Source organism: Dermochelys coriacea, chromosome 3 (assembly GCF_009764565.3).
Source record: "Dermochelys coriacea isolate rDerCor1 chromosome 3, rDerCor1.pri.v4, whole genome shotgun sequence".
In the NCBI taxonomy this organism is placed as follows: Eukaryota; Metazoa; Chordata; order Testudines; family Dermochelyidae; genus Dermochelys; species Dermochelys coriacea.
This window is the reverse complement of record NC_050070.1, coordinates 14,431,022-14,451,687: the sequence shown is the minus strand read 5'-3', so window position 1 is coordinate 14,451,687 and position 20,666 is coordinate 14,431,022. Positions and strand designations below refer to the sequence as shown.

At 34.8% G+C, this 20,666-nt stretch overlaps 2 protein-coding genes and 1 long non-coding RNA gene across 3 annotated transcripts in view; 2 read left to right on the top strand and 1 right to left on the bottom strand.

Annotated features, from left to right (window-relative positions):
- The window catches only part of RUNX2 (RUNX family transcription factor 2), a 211,331-nt gene extending 193,523 nt beyond the window's left edge, over nucleotides 1-17,808 (bottom strand). Inside the window, exon 1 of the mRNA XM_038397368.1 lies at nucleotides 17,736-17,808. Within this exon, the coding sequence (XP_038253296.1) occupies nucleotides 17,736-17,793 (58 nt within the window). The 5' untranslated portion in view covers nucleotides 17,794-17,808. The remainder of the gene's footprint in view (nucleotides 1-17,735) is intronic.
- Nucleotides 1-20,666, top strand: part of SUPT3H (SPT3 homolog, SAGA and STAGA complex component) — a 475,057-nt gene that overhangs the window by 44,722 nt on the left and 409,669 nt on the right.
- Nucleotides 4,044-20,125, top strand: LOC122459196. The gene is made up of 2 exons (XR_006279710.1): nucleotides 4,044-8,891; nucleotides 8,924-20,125. It is a non-coding gene; the product is annotated as an uncharacterized LOC122459196 (long non-coding RNA).

The following is a 20,666-nucleotide window of genomic DNA, read 5'->3' as shown; positions in this document are numbered from 1 at the left end:
AAAAACTCTGTGCCATAATTTGTCCCTTGAGCTATCAAGCCCTACAAATTCTTGCAAGTCCCATCCCTCCCCCCGCATTAATCTTAACACGTAATGGGCCTTTGAAAAGCTAACAATACCCCGGTTGTAGAATCTCTAAACAATTCTAATGTAAAGCCCGGGGTCAAGTTCACTGGTATATTCTAGCTGCACCTGTGAACATGGCTTAACCATCTAGTTAATCTAAATTTTCAACTGCTCTGTATCACTTGAACAGTGCAAAGCAACTTGAACATATCAATGAATTTGGACCCAGATTTTTTTCAAATCCTGCTCGCTGGGAATAGGGAGACAGGCCAGAAGCCGGGATGCCAGGGTAGTGGGAGTAGGAGCAGCAGGAAGTTCCCTGGGGTAGACTGCCAGAGTCCCTGCTGGGGGAAAAGGGTCTCCAGGGAAAGAGCTCTGGGAGGCAGTGCTCAGTTAACTGAGCATGAGAGAATCCTGCCCATAATTCCTGGAACAGAGAGGCAAAGGGGAAAATCCTGTTGGAACTATAGCCCAGGTTGGCTGAGGAACTGTGTGTTGGTTTCTGCCTATGTTTGAGAAGTAAACTACCTGGAAAGAGAGACTGAGTGTGGCATTGTGTCCTCCTTGGGCCTGGGACAAGCCAGCGCCTTTTCATGTTCTCTAAGGTCCTTTTACGCTTCTCACAGTGAATGGATTACCTTTAAACCCACCTTAAAGCCTCTTGATACTGCCAGAGCACTACAGAAAGGGGCATTTGTGTAAATAACAGCCAATGCTTATTTTCTTACTTGTCTCTGATGCAATGGTGGAATCACTGAAAGGCACTGAAGAATCAAGATGAGATTCCATGAGGAGATATTGCATCTAGCCAGGACATGTACAGTATTAGGGGCTTTAGAAACAGCAATGGCAACTTCAAATCAATTTCTCACTTTCTAGGCAGCTGAATGTGATTATGGTTATGCAAAATAGTGATCAAACATGCTGTTATATTCTAAATAATCAGCTAACCTTTGAGAAGCAGCTGGTTGAAACCCTGATGAGAAAAGATTCTAATCAAGTCTTGTGGTCACAGTGTTGAAGATTGCTGCTGGGATAGGATAAGTCCACCTGGTAAAATTTTCAAAAGCATCTATGTGACTTGGGTGCTTTAGGAAATTTTACCCACAGTCTATGTAAACTGTAGACTGGAAAAAACATTTAATACTGCATCAAAATAAGGAAAAGGGATGAGGGGGGGTAGAAAATGGTTTCAAAATTCTTAACCTTGCTATTTTCAAATATACCCCTCAAGAAGCAGAGATCTGAAGGAGGTTAGAACATTGCTCTTGTCCCATTTAGGAACACTTTTTTGTTTTCTTTGGGTTGAGCATATATCCTGTAGGCATTCTTCCAGAGCAGAGACAAATTGCAAAGTCCTTGAGTTATGCATCCTCAGCATACTGATATGTACCCTGTGTTTAGAAATAATCTTTTAATATGTACATAAAACAGAATGGGAAATAAGGGCCTTGAGAGATGCTGCATATTAAACTCCTAGATGAAGATGCACCTAGTGGTATTGTGGGGCTTAGTTTATCAATGTTTACAAACTACTCTAAGTACCTCTAATTTAAGGTGCTATAGAAGTGAAAAGTATTATTACGCTTGCCAAGGACCACCAGTTGACTCTGTCTCCTACGTGGGACTGAAACCACTGAAGGGCACATCAAGCAGCAATGATTTCCTGTCACAGTAACAACACAAGAATAGCCATAGTGGGTCAGACTAATGGTCGATCTAGCCCAGTATCCTGTCTTCCGACAGTGGCCAATGCCAGATGTGTCAAAGGGAATGAACAAAAATTGAGTGATCAATCCCCTCTCGTTCAGTCCCAGCATTTGGCAGTCAGAGGTTTAGGGACAACCAGAGTATAGGGTTGCATCCTTCACCACTTTGGCTAATAGCCATTGATGGACATATCCTCCAAGAAATTATCTAATTCTTTTTTGAGCCCTGTTGTACTTTTAACCTTCACCACATCCTCTGGCAATAAGTTCCACAGGTTGACTGTTGTGTGAAGAAGTACTTCCTTTTGTTTATATAAACCTGCTGCTTGTTAGTTTCATTGGGTGACCTCTGATTCGTGTGTTATGGGAAGGGGTAAATAACACTTTTTCGCTTTCTCCGCACCATTCATCATTTATATAGACATCTATTGTATATCCCCCTCTTAGTTGTCTCTCTTTCAAGCTGAACAGTCTGTCTTTGTAATCTCTCCTCATATGGAAGCTCTTCCATGCCCCTAATCATTTGGTTGCCCTTCTCTGTACCTTTTTCAATTCTAATATACCTTTTTGGAGATGGGGCAATCAGAACTGCATGCAGTATTCAAGGTGTAGGTTTACCATTGCCTTATATAGTGGCATGATAGTTTCTGTCTTTTTATCTATCCCTTTCCTAATGGTTCCTAACATTCTGTTAGCTTTTTTGACTGCTGTTGCACATTGAGCAGATGTTTTGAGAGAAATATCCACAACGACTCCAAGTTCTTTCTTGAGTGGTAACAGCTAATTTAGACCCCATAATTTTGTATGCATAGTTGGTATGTTTTCCAATGTGTATTACTTTGCATTTATCAATACTGAATTTCATCCAGTTTTGTTGCCAGTCATCAAGTTTTGTGAGATCCCTTTGGAACTCTTGGCAGTATGCTTTGGACTTAAACATCTTTAGTAATTTTGTATCATCTGCAAACTTTTCCATCTCACCGTTGACCCCTTTTTTTAGCTAATTTATCAATATGTTGAGCAGCACTGGTCCAAGTACAGATCTCTGGGGAGACCCCGCTGTTTATCTTCCTCTACTGTGAAAACTTCCTCTACTGTGAAAGAATTTATTCCTGCCACTTGTCTTCTGTCTTTTAACCAGTTACTTGTCCATGACTGCCAACTTTGCTTAAGAGCCTTTGGTGAGAGACCTTGTCAAAGGCTTTCAGAAAAGTCCAAGTATGCTATATCCACTGGATCACCCTTGTTGACCCCCTCCAAGAATTCTAATAGATTGCTGAGGCTTGATGTCCCTTTTAAAAAAAGTGGTGCTGACTCTTCCCCAACAAATTGTATTAATCTGTGTGTGACAAGACCAAAATGGCTGGCTAACTCTAGTTTAAAACCAGCAGGAGATGATTCGTGACCTCAACTTCAAAAGAAAGCTAGAGCTAACATAGGATGACAGGGGTTTCAAGGTCACTTGAAATTGATTGATTGTGATTTTCTTGAAAACTTCACCAAAAGAGAGGAGAAACTGGATGGTAACTCAATTATTACAGGATCTAGAACTGTTTTCTGGAGGAGAGCCAAACTGAAGATTGGTTGGCATCTACTGCTCCATGCAGTGAGGTGTTAAAAATGAAACCAGAGTCACACCACTTACTTACAGGAACCAAGATGGAAAAGGGACAACACTGGGAGATTGTTTTGCTGGTAGCCATATTTGACCCAGTAAGGAGGAAGCATTCATTGAGCTTGTGGCTTCCACAGTTAAAAGATTAGCGGCAGCATCATTAAACTAATCGGTCTTCGCTCCTAAGGAAATGCTGGAAGCATGTCAGAATGATGAGGAACTATTAACCAGGGAAGGCAATCTGGATTATTCAGAATGTACTCTAAAACACTTCTTCCGCAACCCCGGATATTTCCTCCAAATATCAAGAACAAGTGTGAGATTTTTTGGTGGTACACCAAAGGTGTTATATACACCTGTATAAAAATAATATCCTATGTAACCTATAGCTGTATACTCTTAATCTGCATCTGACTACCTTCATTTCTAACAGGCTGTGGTAGTTTTAAACTCTGGTAGCTTCTGAACACAAACCATCAGGACATGACAGTGAGTCAAAGTGCACTGGTTTCAGAGTAGCAGCCGTGTTAGTCTGTATTCGCAAAAAGAAAAGGAGTACCCGTGGCACCTTAGAGACTAACAAATTTATTAGAGCATAAGCTTTCGTGAGCTACAGCTCACTTCATCGGATGCATGCGATGAAGTGAGCTGTAGCTCACGAAAGCTTATGCTCTAATAAATTTGTTAGTCTCTAAGGTGCCACGGGTACTCCTTTTCAAAGTGCACTAGCCCTCATGAGCAGTTGATGATAGATGTTGATAGTTAATTGAGCTGATTGACTCACAATGGAAAGCTGAGACAGGTATACTGTATCATCATAGTAAATATTTCATTAGAACTTCTAGCAAATACTCACATTGCTTTGCAAACATAAGTAAATTGTCTCAAATCCTCTGAGATAGACAAGTATTATCCCTATGTTATTGCTGGGAAAACTGAGAGAGTTTGTGGCTTGGGCAAAGTCATTGGCAGAGCAGTGAATAGAACACAACTCTCCTGACTTTGTCACATGCTTTAACCCTTTGGCCCTGTTTCTTTTCTCCTACTTTGGATTCAATGCTCTGAACAGAAGTCATTTCATGGGGTGGTTGTGAATCCTGCTTAGTGACAAAATTTCTCCTTTTTTCTTTTAAATAACTGAAAGTCTAGTAAAGGGCTCACAGATAGTCATGCCCATACGGCTGGAGCAGGTCTACAGAGAATTCCTTAATTTTCCTAGTTCATCCGGAACCACGATTGCACTTGCCCAAGATATGGATAATTAAAATTACTGCTGTAACCTCTCAAGCATACAAGGTGAATTTGCTGGTTCAAGATTCCCCAAAGGAAGGAAAAATAAGTGTCCTTTTTCTTTTTTGGCTACTTGTACTGTAGGCCATTAGTTTCCAAATGCCCTAGTAAAACATACATATCTAGAGGTTTGTATGTCCTCATCTTTCTGTTCTTGGTCAGTGAAACTTAAGTTAGAAGTTTCCAGGGTTTCCAATGCATCTCCCATAAATGTTTTCTGATAGGGTGAAATCTTCATAGTCAAGGCTATTGACACTTCCATTTCCGGGGTAATTTACAGAAATTCTCCTTGGTATGAAAACATGGAGACAACCATTTCAGTGGCAAATCCCTAGTAGACACCCTCTGAGTTCTAATGGAGGCTTATCTCTTTTGGGGTTGGAAACCTAAGTGGTTCACTAGAAGATTGCTTCAAAATGCTATGGGATTAGGCCCTGTCTACACTAACAGGGTTTTGCTGTCATAGTTATTCTGTCAAAATAATCTAGCGTGGATACAATTATAGTCATATATAAAAGAGCTTATATCAGTGTAGGCACGGTTATACTTTTGTAACTGTTTGTGTAAAAAAAAAAAAAAAAAAAAAAAAAAAAAAAAAAAAAAAAAAAAAAAAATTGCATCCCCAACTGACTTAGCTGTGTTGGTAAAACTTTTACAGATAGAGCACATCCAAGTTTATGATGTACCACATATGGAAAGTGATGATAGTATTCTATACTATAATGGTAGCCTGGGAGGAGAAGGGGCTGAAAACAAAACTGAACTTAGATCAAGACACTGAGATGCAAGCGAGGTACTGTCCCACAAGGAATATTGTACGTCCTCTTCTAAACCATGGATGGCACAGTGAGATACTTTGTCTATTAGTCTGGCAAAGTCAGTGAGCCCTAACCATCAGTAAATATATTATCCTGGAGGTTCCTGAAAAGATGTCAAACAAAGGGTTTTCTCTTGCAAGGGGACTAGTTCACAACTTACTCTTCAAAGTTCACAAATTCTATTTACTACCTAGATGCCTACATACTTGTATTCGGTTCTGCTTTTGGGTCTGTCCCCACCCCCGCACCTTCCCACAAATGGCCATGAAAATAACACCTAGATCTCAGTGATACCATCGCTCTTTACACATGGCACTGTTCAGGAATTACAATGTGGGTTTACTGTATGATGTATTCTAATATCTTATATATTGTGAGGTAACTCAGATATCAATTTAATTTACCACTGAAAGTGGTGTGTGTGTGTGTGTGTGTGTGTGTGTGTGTGTGGAGGTGGGAATGCCATATTGATGATTAGAAGATTGAACCAGATAAATTACCCATCTTTATATGGGCTTAGGATGCAGATTTTGACCTGGTTGTGCCATAATTACTTGCAGTGAGTAGTACCTGCAGGAAATCCCACTGAAATCTTACTGCATAGCATGACCAAAGATGGCAGAATTGGGCTCTCTCTTCAAAAGTTAATTGGTGCACATCAGATCTGGAGTTTTAGTTTGGCTAATTACAGAAATAGTAATAAATCACAAACTTTAGGTCCTGATCTGAGTCTTTTGAAAATATGAAGGTATTGAGGTAATGGATTTTGGTTTAGGCACATGTGTAATAGTATATATTCTAATACATAAATTATATGCTTAATTCCAAAAAGTAAAAAAAAATGCAACATGTAGAGCAATTGCATATAGGATTATAAAATTCTCCTTTTGATATGCAGGTGTCACTCCAATTAACATTAGAGTTCATTGTCTTAAAATAGGCTTAATAACTATGTTGTACTACATTTGTAGACATTTATCCAAATTTGTTGAAATATTTAACTTTGTTTATAATCTTGCATATATGTTTGTATCTAGAAGAAAAGCTGCTTCATATGAGTGCTTTGTAGTCAGTTATTTTCAGGAAAAAGAGAGAACAAATGTTTAGTGGAAATAAAAGATAAACAAGCTGCTCTATTGTATATTATAGTGCCCCTCTAAAATGTTTTCAGTATACCCTTCTCTGCAGTATGGAAGAATATACCATGCAGTCCTGCAGTTCTCTCTGTTAGTAATTATTTGAAAAAGCATCACTTTACTGGCCACATTTCTCCATTCATTTGAACAACGTTACTATTTTGTTTACCTTTCTTAGACAATAATTGTAGTAGGCACTATTTCCACACTTGGTTTATTGTGTTAAACTTTTAAAACAACACAAAATTCCAGCAAGTGAGAGTAGTTTACTTTATTTTCTGAAAAAACAAGTCATACCTGGGAATGAAGATGTGTGGTTCATAATATTGAAGAGGAGAATAAATACAAAAGTATAACCTCTTCAAAGCTGAGTTCCAAATCAATTGATGATGAACCATTATATTATGAAGTTATTGTTTTGAAATATAAGTAAAATTAACCTTTGCTTCTGAAGGAATTTCAGAATTGCTACTTTTGGAGTTCTTGAGAGAGATACAGACCTCTTTCTGTAAGCCCTCTGTATATTACTAGCATGCAGCTTAGTTTATTCAATAAGGACTGTAATTTCTGAAAGATTTAACTTGATATGTTTTCAGGTAACATGATTGATGTGTAATTTTAGTATGAAAGGAGTATTTAGAATCTTGGCTAACTTGTATCAGTTCACAAGTTTTTATTTCTTAAACAAAGGTAGGCTGGATGTTCTTAATCTTGTAAAGCATTTTAGTTCCTACTTTATCCCACCAATCCAGAAAAATTATTTTGTCAGTTTACATTTAACTTGTGAATGCTTGTTGATCAATAGATTGGAAGAAAAATAATAATAATGGGGAGGGAATTAGTCTGTCTTAATTTTTTTCATAACTTCTCAGAGGTGTATCATATTATTAATGCATTAGAAATGTTTTGCTCTGAGGATATGTAGCATTCCTATAAAGGTTAAATCAATAAAAATGATTTGGCCACATTCCTAAGCATGGCTAGAACAGGTAGCCCGTTGTTTAAGGTACCCTTGAATTTCTGGATCAGATCATTACGGTACAGCAAAAAGGGGTTACTCTAAAGGCTTCTTACTGTATGCAGACTTCTGTGTTTCTTCTAGAAGATATCATCAGCCTAAAAAAAGTCAGGTTTTCTGAGCTACTGAATAATAAGAGTATTTTCAAAGTCTTTATGTATATATGTCTCAAATATTGTACTGTGTGCTCTAAGTTTTAAAGGACTCTTTTTCAACAAGAAGGGAGAAGATACTTCAGTAATTGATAAAAACCAGGTATGTAAGGACAAAATGAAGCACAAAATGCTAGAGGAATCTTTTAAATCCATTTTGAGACAAATGAGAATCCTAAGGTGTCCAACAATTATAAATTAATTTGAATTCTTCTAATTTTATGTATATCTGATAAAATGCTGCAGCCATTATATGCTGTTTTTTCAGTACATCTGAATAGTTCAGTAGGCAATCTTGCATTTTGACAGCACTGTATTTTGATAGATTTATCATATTTTAAAAGCCTTCACATCGAAGAACTACTCAATTTCACTATTGCAAAGTAGAGCTATGTCTTATTCTGTGTATCTGTTATGCTGCTACCCCATTGACACTTCTAATATAGATGTGATGAATATCAAATGATTTCAAGATCATATGAATGGGATTAGTGCTCAGATTTTATGTATATTTTAAATTTTGTTGCTCTCGTATTTTAAGAATGTTATGTGCAAACTCATTTCTTTTTTAAGAATGTGAGATGAGCTTCTGTTAAATTTTTAGAAGCATCTTAAAAATAACTATGGGGAAAATCATTCTCAGGGCAGGGTAAAAAGCGCACACTACTAGTAACTGGATTTTTATCTTTAAGATGTTTTTCAATAGTGAAAATTTGGTCAGTGAATTATCCCATATCTGGCTATGCATATTTTTTTATCAGAATTGAAACATTCCATTTCATGTGTATGTATATGAAAGTTAGTCACATCAAGTAAATTCTATACATGTGCATTGCACATGTGCCTTAAAATTACTTAGTAAATTAATATTATCCCTCGGAGTGCATAGCAAAATAAGGCTATTTTACTTTCAGTCCTGTATATTGTTCCTATATGATATCTTTATAGAGATATAATGTATTATGTAGGACTAAACATACAGAAAAGATTTCTCTGTTTATCTAGACAAGTTGTTTAATTCTGAATTTTTTAAGATTCGCACAAGATTTTTGTGTTTTAAAAAGTGTGTGTGTGTGTGTGTGTGTGTGTGTGTGTGTATATATATATATATTTAGAGAGAAAGAGAGAGATGGAAAATTTTAGTTCATAACAGGGAAGGCCTGATTGAGTTAATCAGCATATAGAATAATATCTATGGACTTAACATCTTCTTCTTAATATAGTGTAAAATTAAAAAATCATTCCGGATCTTGCATATGCATTATGCGGCCACATTGTTGCATTGAAATTCTATTTATTCTTGCTACCATCTGAAATTGTCTGTTAAGTGAGTAAAATACACAGGCTCGTGTTTGGTGCTAAATTAAAATCTTTGATACTAACTAGACTGTGTGAATTATTATATTGTCTGTATGTGACTGGATTTTCTTTGAATGCTGTTGGTTTCCTGTAATAAAATTTCAGTAAAAATATCATCTTGTGTCTTTGAATTTTTTAATGTTTCTGTAGATTTTCAATTTATGCCTCTTAAGCAGATGGAGTACTGAATAACAACAAAAAATACAGTACGTAGTCTTGAATGTAGAAAGTTGGATGAGATGGTGGTGGAAAGGAAGTGAAGTGAATGCCCTTTATGCATAAAATCCTTTTGGGAAAAGAGAACATTTTTACTAGTGTATACTAAGGTACACTGCCTATGTAAATAGTCACTGTTTTCTGGTCCTGTCAATTTTAAATAGGCCATTCATTGTTATAGCTTAGTTTACTTCACGTTTTAAAAGAACAGTTGCGTTAAACTTTGATATTCTGGATCAGAAAACTAAGAAGATAAATTCAGTTGTAAATTTATATTGGTAGCCATTACCTATGGGAAGCAAGATGCACAGATTATATTAGAACCACACATACAGTGCAAACTCATTAAAGTGTTCCCATTACAAAACTGCTTCTATACTTGGGTATTGTACTTCAGTTAATAACTATAGCCCTCAGTAATTCTCATTAATAAAGCCTTCCCATGCTACATTATACAAATCTTTTGATAGCCTAAAGTGACTGGGACTCGTTTGTTTTCTATTTAAGAATTAAGTAAAATGTGGTATTTACAGAAGGTAATTACCATTAAAATATAGATATGCAATCAACATGATGTAGCATGTTTCACTGTTCTCAGAATAAACAATTTTAGTGGGTCGTGTCTCAGAAAAGGCTCTTAACTTTGAGCAGGTTTACATCTAAACTTCTGTTCAGCTACAGCTATTTTCTTCTCCGCCAAAGCTGACTCTTGGTTTTTCTCCAATAAGGCTGATACTGACATTAATAAAAATACTGATATAGGGAAATCACGTTTTAATGGCTGAAGAGAGCATTTTGTTTCATCATAGAATTCTTAACTAGAGTGTGATGAATTTGTTTCATCACTTGTAGAAATAGTATATTGCACTTTGTCATAAACAGGAGCTATACAGGAAAGACAACTTTGGTTTAAAAAAATGTGGTCTGTCTTTATTTTTAACTCTTAATTGGCCAAGGTGAACTCAACCATGATATCCAGAAATGCAATTTCTGTTGAGTATGTATTAGAAAAGGTATCATAATAGATCTGTTTCCTTACATACACATTTTCCTAGAGGTATTGCCAGTTTTTTTTTAAATGAAGTATTTGAAGCATCACTTACTATGGTACTACCACTGTTATTTATATTGTGCTATCAGTAGACATTGCAAATACAAAGACAAGATCCCCGCCCAAAAAAGTATATTGCAATATGTCCTAATATCTTAAAAGAATAAGCTGTGCATTGCAAAGATTTGTAAACAATGTTATGAAATTCAGACTGTTAATAAACTAGAATGTGATAGTACATACCACCCCTATATAATTATAGTGGTAGGTTACTAGATGCTAACTTAAATTATTAGATATTTTCTTAGAAAAATACAGGTATTTAGAAGTAGATATGGGAAAGTATAGAATTAAAATAAGCAATCAGATTATTTAAATTTGTCTGTGTGGTACTAGATGGTAATCTTTCTGTTTAAAAATGTAAATGCATCAACTGTATATATGTGTGCACATGTGTGCATGCATGTTTGCATATACACAGTGATACGTTAACATTTTTCAGAAGAAATATTACCCTTCCTAGTACCACACAGACAAATAAAAATACTGTTTCTTTTAACTCTGTTTTCTGATCCTTATTTAAATGATATACAGATACTTTGAAAAAAATATAGCAATCAGAAGTAAATGGATACATTTGTGTACAGAAATATAAATACAGATATATCTGTATATTTTCTCATAAAATGCCTCTTTATCTTTTGTTAAATTGTTGTGTGGTGGTGATGTTAATTAAGTTCATTTGGCAAAATATTAATTCACCTGCTATAATAACAGGTGGTAATACATGTAAAATATAACATTTTATACAATAACTCCAGTTTCAGAAAGAACAGCGCTTGTGGGTGTGCGCATGAGTATATATGCTCATACACATTGTTAATGTTACCATTGATTTTCGTTGTGATCTGGGTTAGGTTTTTTGTTCTGAACAATAAAATATTATGAAACTGGCAGCCTCTGTCTTTCTCTTTTACTAAACCACAAAGTGGATTTAGATGCAAGATATCTGACCAAAAGGGATAAGTTAAACAATGGTTTGGCACACTTACGGTTCGGATAAATTCAGGGGGGATAAATACATATAAGATCTGAGTTTAGACTTTTTTCTGTAAGAAAATGAATATTAAATTATTTAATTATTTATTCTCAGAAACTAGCAATTCCAATGAAATACAGTATGTGAATAAAAAATCACTGTCTATCAGAGAAATACTGTAACAAACCCTGTTGGATTGACTTCCTGCCAAAAGTTCTTTGCCACAGGGTTTTTAGCTATAGCATGTTAAAAGTTAAAACTTATTGTTAATTCCGGGACTGCCTGACTTTAATGAATGTAACATTTCTTGAAAACCAGACAGCAGAGGAAATAATGGTTTTAACCTTCACTGTTGTAATAAAGATTGTTTTATTAAAAGAGATGAGAAAATACTCCTGAAATAAACTGTTGAGAATAGAGTAAATGTTATGTGAAAATGTCTGAATTTCTAAAGTACTTTTTTATTTAAAGAAAAGAGAACAACTTACTTAGACTTGCTGTTTCACAATAATAAAATAAAACAAATATTTTTGGTAAATTAGAATATTTTAAAGAAATATTGAATAAGTCACTCAGCAATTTAATTGAACCAATTTAAAATGATTTTAGCAGTCAGTGAATCAATATTTCTCCCCTTCCCCCGCCCTCTGGAAACAAGTTTATACATTAAATAGGAAACTTATAGCTACATGAGGAAGGCTAGATCAGTACACTGCATGCTAACAAGCAGAATAAAAAAAAATACAGGAAACAGATGTATGAATAATGAACTTTTTTATTGGAAGTGTTGAACTGTTTTATGATACAGTAACTCAAGTTTAAAGGGATATTTTGTCCCTGTGCTCATCTTTAAAATATTCTCTTTAGGGTGTGTTTTTCAACATATTAAGTGGTAAGTCTTATATTTATTTGTAGAGGAGAGCATGTTTATGAAAGGAAACGTGCTCTTAGATTTAAACTTTATTAACTTAAAAACAAATACCTGAGAGCAAAAGACGCACGCCTCCCCCCACAAACTCTGTTCCCCATAAGCCTGCAGAGAGGAGTTTGAGAGAGAGAGAGAGAGACTATTATTGTAAATAATATAAGCCAAATGCAATTTGTTTGTTGATAACGGTAGTTTCTTGTTGAGGTACTGTGGTGGACTGGGTGGATGTCTGGTGCACTTTGTGGATGTCTGCTGTCCATGGACAAAAACTTGTGGTCAGCTCTTAAGCCTGGCAAAATTTACAAGGAAAACCCCTTTGAAGATAGTGTAAGGTTTCTTAATTTATTTTTTGAGATTGAAATACATTTATCAACATAAAATTAATCTGCTTGGTGTTTGTTCCTCTTGAGTAATCTAAATCTTTTTTTTTCTATATTACAATTGAATACTTTTACACTGCAGTTAAACCATGGCAAATTTGATTCTTTCAGTATTTCAGGTTTAAACCTAAAATGCTTCACGATTTTGTTAAGTTTGCTGTTTATCTTGAGGCCCCCCCATAATTAAAATATTTTGTACTCCAGGAATACCGTTTATGTAAATGTGGCAGTTTATTGTAACCCTTATTAACTGACAACTCCATCACCTAAAATACACAGTACTGAATTTTATTAGGTACATAGAGTATAACATACATATGGCTTGATTTTCAGAGGTGCTGAGCACCCACAGCTGCTGTTGACTTTCATGGTGGCTGAGGCTGAGAACTGTGGGTGCTCTGCACCTCTGTAATCAAACCAGTATGGCCTACTTCTGCCCTGCCTTGTATTCTTTAACTTCCACTGAAGTCTATTGGACATGGGTGTGTTACATAATGTATGACAGGTAATTAAACACATTTATAATGTAGCTTTTACATGAAAGTAGGAACCAGCTGCAGTGTATAGTTTCAGCCCTCTTTGCAAGAATATTTTGCATATTAATTTCTTTTCCATGTATACCTGAAAGCATAAATGATGTTTGTCTCCATTACTGGTTTAGACTGTTTTGAACATATACTAGCCATAAAAAGTACTAAACTGGATGTTGTTCTAAAAGCAAATCAGGTAGGAAAAATAAATAAAAAATGAATGGTATTTTTATACTATTAAATACATTTTAAGGTTAATATTAAGTCAGACCACCACCAAGAAGTCTCACAGTTTGGGAGGACTTGCAGTATTATTGTTATACTATTAATGTGGGGGTGGTAAAGTCTTTAAATATTTCTGGTAGAGTAGTTAATACAGCATGGAAGTTTGATATTTGTACAGTTTGTAAAAGAATTTGAGGTGTTACCCTATTTTGACTTGAGTTTTCAAGTATGCACTGGTGCATCATTAATCATAGGAAATGCAAAAATAAATAATATAGTCCCTTTGGATTTTTCATGTGAATACTTACCTTTTCCTTTTTTTGTATATACAGTTGAGGTATTTAGGTAACCCCTAACCTTCTGCTTCAACAAGGAGGTACAGTATAAAAATATTACCACAGTCTTCATATGAGCAGTTCTCCCTAAGAAAACCTCTAGATGAATATTTATTGAAAAAAGCAAAGTTGCAATACAGAATGACTTAGCTCGGCCTCAGTACTATATTTTAGACCACCAGTGTATAAAATTAAAAGCACATGGATTTTTGAATCACTAGAAAAGGTTTGTAATTGATTAGCGCTCTATGAAAGTATTGAAGTAGAGTAAGGTTTGATTTGTGAATGGTTCTATTCAATAAAGATTAATCCTGTATGCTTGATAAAATCTTAGTGCCTTTAATGAGTTAGGTTGTTTTTTTCTTCCCTAGTTTATTTAACCATCAGATCATTCAGTGTTCTGTTAACAAACTGGAACATTTCTATCTTAGTGAATTTTACATCAGCAATGCTGATTGAACAATCCAGACGATCAGTGGTTAGTTCAAAGGAGGTAATTAAACGAATAAATATATTTTGTTCCTTACAAACCATTTAAAAATACAGTGTAGTCATGTATATTTCATATGCTTACAAGCTGTAGTGGGGGGAATCCATTCTTCTTTATGTGAATGAGAATAGTCATCTATTTGTTGTGTTTCATATTATACTTTATATTATGAGCACTTTGCTTTATATTTTAATACAAACAAAAGTAATGATTAAAATTGGTTGAGTTCATATTTTTATGATTATGAAATCTAGAAGTAGAATTTATAGATGCTTTCTTCTTTTAGTCCACAGAAATGTATAGCTTTCTGATTTCTGAATTTCTATATTTTGGATCCTCTTCTAAATTGTCTACTTTAATATAAATGCAAAAATAAATTTGTTACAAAGTGGTTAGAGCAGCTCATAATCAGTTCTTGAATGTTTTTTTTTAAATATACATGTTGTTTAGTATCATGATACAAGTGGTACAACTTCTTCTTATAGGCTTGATAAGTTTCATTTTCACTTATTACATCCATCTACCATGGTCAATTACAAAAAGTTAGATTAGAGTATTGGCCAAATTTTTGTCTGATTTACACTCTGGGCAACTTCACTGAAGCCAAAGAGGATGCACAGAACATACATCAGTGCAGAATATGGTTCCTGTTGTTTATAACTGATATGGTATGTATTTGAGAAGTACTACATGATCTGGAAGATCCTGTGTAAATCACATCTACCGGACGTTTTTCAACAATGTGATTTTTATTTGTTGTGTAGAATTTATTCTGAGCAATTTATTGTTGCTTTAGTTTAAACATAGGTACAAAAATATAACTGTCTTGGCAAACTCAAAATTAATAGGTTTAATGTAAAAGATTCAGAATGTAAGTATACACAGGCAGAACAGTCCAAACTTGGATTTAGCGCTAAGTGTTCCTGTGCTGTACAAAAGTAGTATGAACCCAGAACACAGTTTCTGGATAATTCAGAATGTATTAGATTAAGTAGGAACATATGCCTTTTGAAGTTACAGAAGATCCCCTGCATCAGGTGAAATAAAAATTTGCAGAGATACGGCTAAACTTTATTGATAAACAGATTAGAGGTGTGATGCACTCTACTTTCTTGGCACTATCACAAGTCATCATTAGTTTCACAGGTCCAGTTCTTAAGAAAAACCTCATCAAATTTAACAGGCCCAATAGGAATAAATTGGAGAACAGAATGGGAGGAGACTAAATGCAGGACCTGACTATAATGAAGATGATAGTTGGATTATGCATTCTGATATATAGCCTCACCATTTTGTTAATTTGGAAACAATGGATGAGTAACTTGGATTTTATAGCTTCTATTCTTATTTTCAAAGATTAAATATAAAGTTAGAGACAGTCTACTTTTACTTTAGAAATTCATTGTAGTTTGTCTCAAAGGACACATTTACTTGTCCAACCTTACATACCTGTGCAGAATTTGTTAGCATGTTGCAACACTATTCAGTAGCTTAAAGAACGTCCAAAAGTAGATGAATTAAGCAGTCACCACTGCATGTTTATGATGATTTTAGCCAACAAATTTTCTCCTAATCTCTTTTGGAAGTAAAAGCAAAAGAAAGTCCCTATACATGTAAACTGTATTTCCTGTTGTAAACACTGGGATAATGTGGTCTGGCTTCACTTTGGCTGTTCTTCATTAAGACAGCAGTTTTAATAGAAATGCTGTCTATTTTTTGTGTCCATGTTTTACTTCAGTATTACGTGTAGTATACCTCAGCGTGACCACTTTCAGACAGCTAGTACTGAGAAGTAGCACTAATTAGTAGTATCAATGCTTTGTATATCATAAATGAAACAGTCTGTCCTTAAGTATGAACTTTCTTCATGTCTGATTGTGCTCACAGACTGTGCCAGTTAAAATGTGTGAAGTAGGAGGGGTAAAGGGAACTCCAACCATCAGCTAGTTACAATATAAACTTAATCTAGGTGTATGTGCTGAAAGCATTTCTAGCATCTTTTTTGTTCTTTAAAGTGTTGGAGTGGTGGAGGAGGGGAGGTAAAGGTTTAGCTACAGCCCCAACATAGGTTCAGCATGATGGACAGCATTAAGAAAATCTTGTAAGTTTTCATATGCTTTTCTTGTGGTGTTCTTTCAGATAATTCAGATAGTTTTATTGACCTGTCTCAATAAATGTTTCAGTGAAAAAATCTTGCATGTATATCTGACCACTGATCAAATATTAACATTGTTCGGCATTTTACTGTCATTCTTTCAGCTAAAGCTCAGTTGTATTCTGAATTTTATATAAATCAGAAAAAGTTATTCAGTCTCATTCAGTTTTATTTAATGGTCATTAATAGAGGGTTAAAATGTATTCATTTATATTGATTTTAAAAACTGATCAGGGAGGAAGGTTTAAAATTAAAATGATGTTAGCAGTATTGCTTTACAGTGTATGTGTGTACTCTCCATATGGACATGTATGTAAATATACACATGTATAATTCATTATATGATTTCATGAAGACATTTTAAGACCTATTTACAGTTCCGAATATCCAAGCTGATATTTGGCAACATACTATTATACAGAGCTGTTATAAAAATGCTACTACAAGTCAAATTGAATGTCATCCACATTTTGCTTTATTTTCGCAGATGAATAGTTTTTATGGAAAAAGGATCTCGGCTAATTCATGACTCAAATGTAGTTAGAAAAACTGTTTTTAAAGAGCTGATGCATTGTAATGCATGCTTTGCTGTGAAAGTGTGGAAACAAATGAACAGATTTTGGGATTGGCTGTGGATTAGCACTGAATACTTGAGTGCATATATACTAAATTAATTTTCTTAATTTATAAAATATCTAAGACAATGGTAGGGCAATTATGTAGGAGAGGTTGCTAAGTCTTACATTTTATTATTTTTCTTCAGATACAGAGAACTAGCAGTATTAGTTCAGTAATTCATTTGTCTATTGCAAAGATGCTGGAGCTCTATAAAATGTCACATTTTCTTCCCAGGTTCTTCACCTGGTGGTCTTCTGTGATATTGTTGATTGTATTAATTTAATACTTTAATTTTAATAAGCTTTTTACTTTTTTCAGAGCAGTATCTTACTTTGCTAAATGTATGTAACTGGAAACTTTGACTCACATAGGTGACAGCACACCTGCTGTCAAACAGTGGAGTATAGTATAGCAACTTCACTTTGCCTAGCTTGTCAGTTAACAAATTAATTCTTAAATCTGCATACGTTATTTATGGGAACCTCTTTTTTCATGACTATACCCAAGTATTGAATTTTAAACACAAAAAATACTATTTAACAGATTTTTGTTTTGATGACAATCAATGATCCTTCATAGAATTAAACAAACATTGTAATACTTACCCCAAAAGAAGTTTTGCTGACATGGTGTCACTGAGCTGAACAGACTGTTTGATGCCATAGTCCTTCTCTGTTTTCACACACAACTTGTATCTTCTGGTGAAAATACTGCTTGAAGCCTTAAACTGAAAATACAAACCATACCCAAACCTGGTTTTAGTATTAGTGTGCCTGGAGTGCATAAACTCCGTATTTGTTTTTTTCTGTCCAAAAATTGTGTAGCACTGATAATGTGAAAAGCAAGGAACAAAACAAAAAAGAGAATGAGCAAATATTTGAAGGACCTACTATTACTGCATAGACTGTGGTTAGAGAGCACTTACTGACTTTGTTGGTCTCAGTGGCTGGTAGTGACCTGCGGAGATTAACCATTTAAAAACCAGAGGCTTCTTGCTATCCTCCTGGAGAAAGTTTGCACCGCACTTGTGGTTCTGTGGTTGTTTGTGAGGCGAATGAAGCATTCACATAATCCAAAAAAGCAAAAGCTTTAAAACTCCTTTTTTTTTTTTTGCAAGCACTGTTACTGGAGAGACAGAATCATGTGGTTTGTGACATCACAGTCCTCAAAGTAAAGTGGGACTGCCTACCACTGTGGCTTTTCTTTCTCTCCTCTCTCTCTCTCTCTCTCTTTTTTTTTTTTTTATTTTATTTTGACAAAAGGCCTGTGGCAAGGCCCTTCCTGGCATCCAGAAGGATATAGCTTTTTAATTTTTGTGACTCATGAGGATTTGGAGAGAATACAAAATGCTGAAAGAGCCCAAACTCCTGTACAGTTAAAGCATATGGACAGCAGAACTTTATTTGTACTCTCAGTGCAGGCTTCCCCCCCCCCCCTTTTTTCACCCCCTTTCGTTCTTTCTCTTGTTCATTATTGTGTCTGTGGAAAAGTAAGCAATATTGGTGCAAGTGGCTGTGTGAAATTCTGAACAATAGTGATGATTTACAATAATTTACATCTTTGGATTGTATCACAATCTTGGGTCTGCTTCATATTTGCTGGGTGGCTGGATTCCTTCTGTTTTTCTTTTTCTTCTTGTCTTCCTATACTTGTGAATCTGTAACTCATTGTAAGAAACTTTACCTTTCCTAAGGTCTGGTAGCAGACTGCTTGTTGGGCTGTGTTTTGTACTGTAATTGGCTGTCATAGAAGCGTTAGTCTGGGGATTCCTTTACAAATCTTAAATCATGTCTGTCTTGCTTATGTACCTTCAAGATTAGCTGGCAGCTTTATATAATGAAAATTAAGTGCAATTATATATCAGTGTTGGCGTTTTTGCTGAATCTGTAATTTGTATATTGTAACTACTTTGAGTACTGTATTATAAATTATGCTTTTTGAATAAAAATACTTCAACAATTTAATATAGAAGTTACCGAACAGCATGAATTGTGCTGGTTGTGGAATTTTGATTGCTAACATCAATTGCTTATTGTAATGCTAGTGTTTCAGAGAAACAGTATTTTCTTATACTTTTTGAGGGATACTGTTAATAGTTTTATTCAGCAGTTAATGTTAGTGCTTACTTTGAAAATGAAACGTCACTTTGATGCATATGTAAGGCTTAAACACTTAACATATGCATATGTATAATCTATTTTTATATACTTAACAGACTATAACTTTAACTTTGTTTAATATAAGGGTTTACTGTATCAGGACACGGTGTTAACAAAAGCAGTATTTTTTGTTTATAATAGACTTTGAAATAAATTGCAAAATGCTGTGTGTAGTAGGGAATAATGTGTTCAGTAGTCTTGATTTGGTCATTCAGATTCAGAACAAAATTGGAAACATCTTTAAGAAACTGTCTTATTTTTGCCCCCTCTGGACATGTATTTGTGTAGAACTCATTTTCTTGTTAGCATGATTGTATAGTATAAGTACTGTATTTTATAATTCCTTTTTTTTTTTTTTTTGGTTGGGAGAGGCAGAAGAATGGCAGAAAAGAAATACAGACGTAAAATTTTCTAAGCATTTTTCATCCATTTATTTGTAAAACTCCTCATTAGTATGTCTCTGGCAGTTGGCTTCCCTCACTCCTTTTTCCCTTTATCTCCTCCTCTGCTTCTGCAATAAGCAATTGACTAGAAGAGGTGTGAAACTAATCTGTTGATGGGTGGGGCAGATCAGGTTCTCCCTATTTTGTGTAGGTTGATGGAGTGGGGAGAGAGCAGATAGGAAAGGAGGATTTCAGTAAAACTTTTTTCTTTGGCAGATACTTATCAGAGAAACATAAAACCAATCCTGTTTCTGAACATCTCAGCATAATGTGTACTGGAATGTAAACTATATTGTCTTCAATTCAACACTTTCCCTGTTTTATAGAGGTTGCCAAATTTCTAGGACCGTTCCTTAAAATAAGAACCTATTAGGCAGTGAATAACCTGATATATCTATCTATCTATATAGCTATATCTATAGCTATATGGAACTTAAAAAAAAAAATACAACCAAAACCAACCCAACCAAACAAAAACCCCACCTGTTCCTTTAAAGGTGGGTTTCTTGTATCCCTAAATATATATTTTTATTGTATGATGGTGCTATCACTGAGAAAGCAGTTAAAGACATAAAAATGATGAAATAGAGCACTAATTCTGTTATATAAAGAAAATACACGTGTGAATTAGAAGTCTAATCAACTTTTAGTGTAATAAAAGCATTTGGAGGTTTTTGCCCCTATTATTTGTGAAATTTCAAATTGTAAGTACAAACATCTCTGCAAATACGTGTACACATTGCAAAAGTTTCAGATATTGTATTAGGTTAGTATATTCAGTTATCTTCTATCATAGATAACTTTACTGTTGGAGGCAAACTCTTACATTTTCCCATATTTAAGCCCAATCTTTCTAATTCTAGAAGACAGAAGCCCCAACATTCATTACTATTAATTTCTTTAATAACTGAACGTTTTACTCACCGCAGAGAAC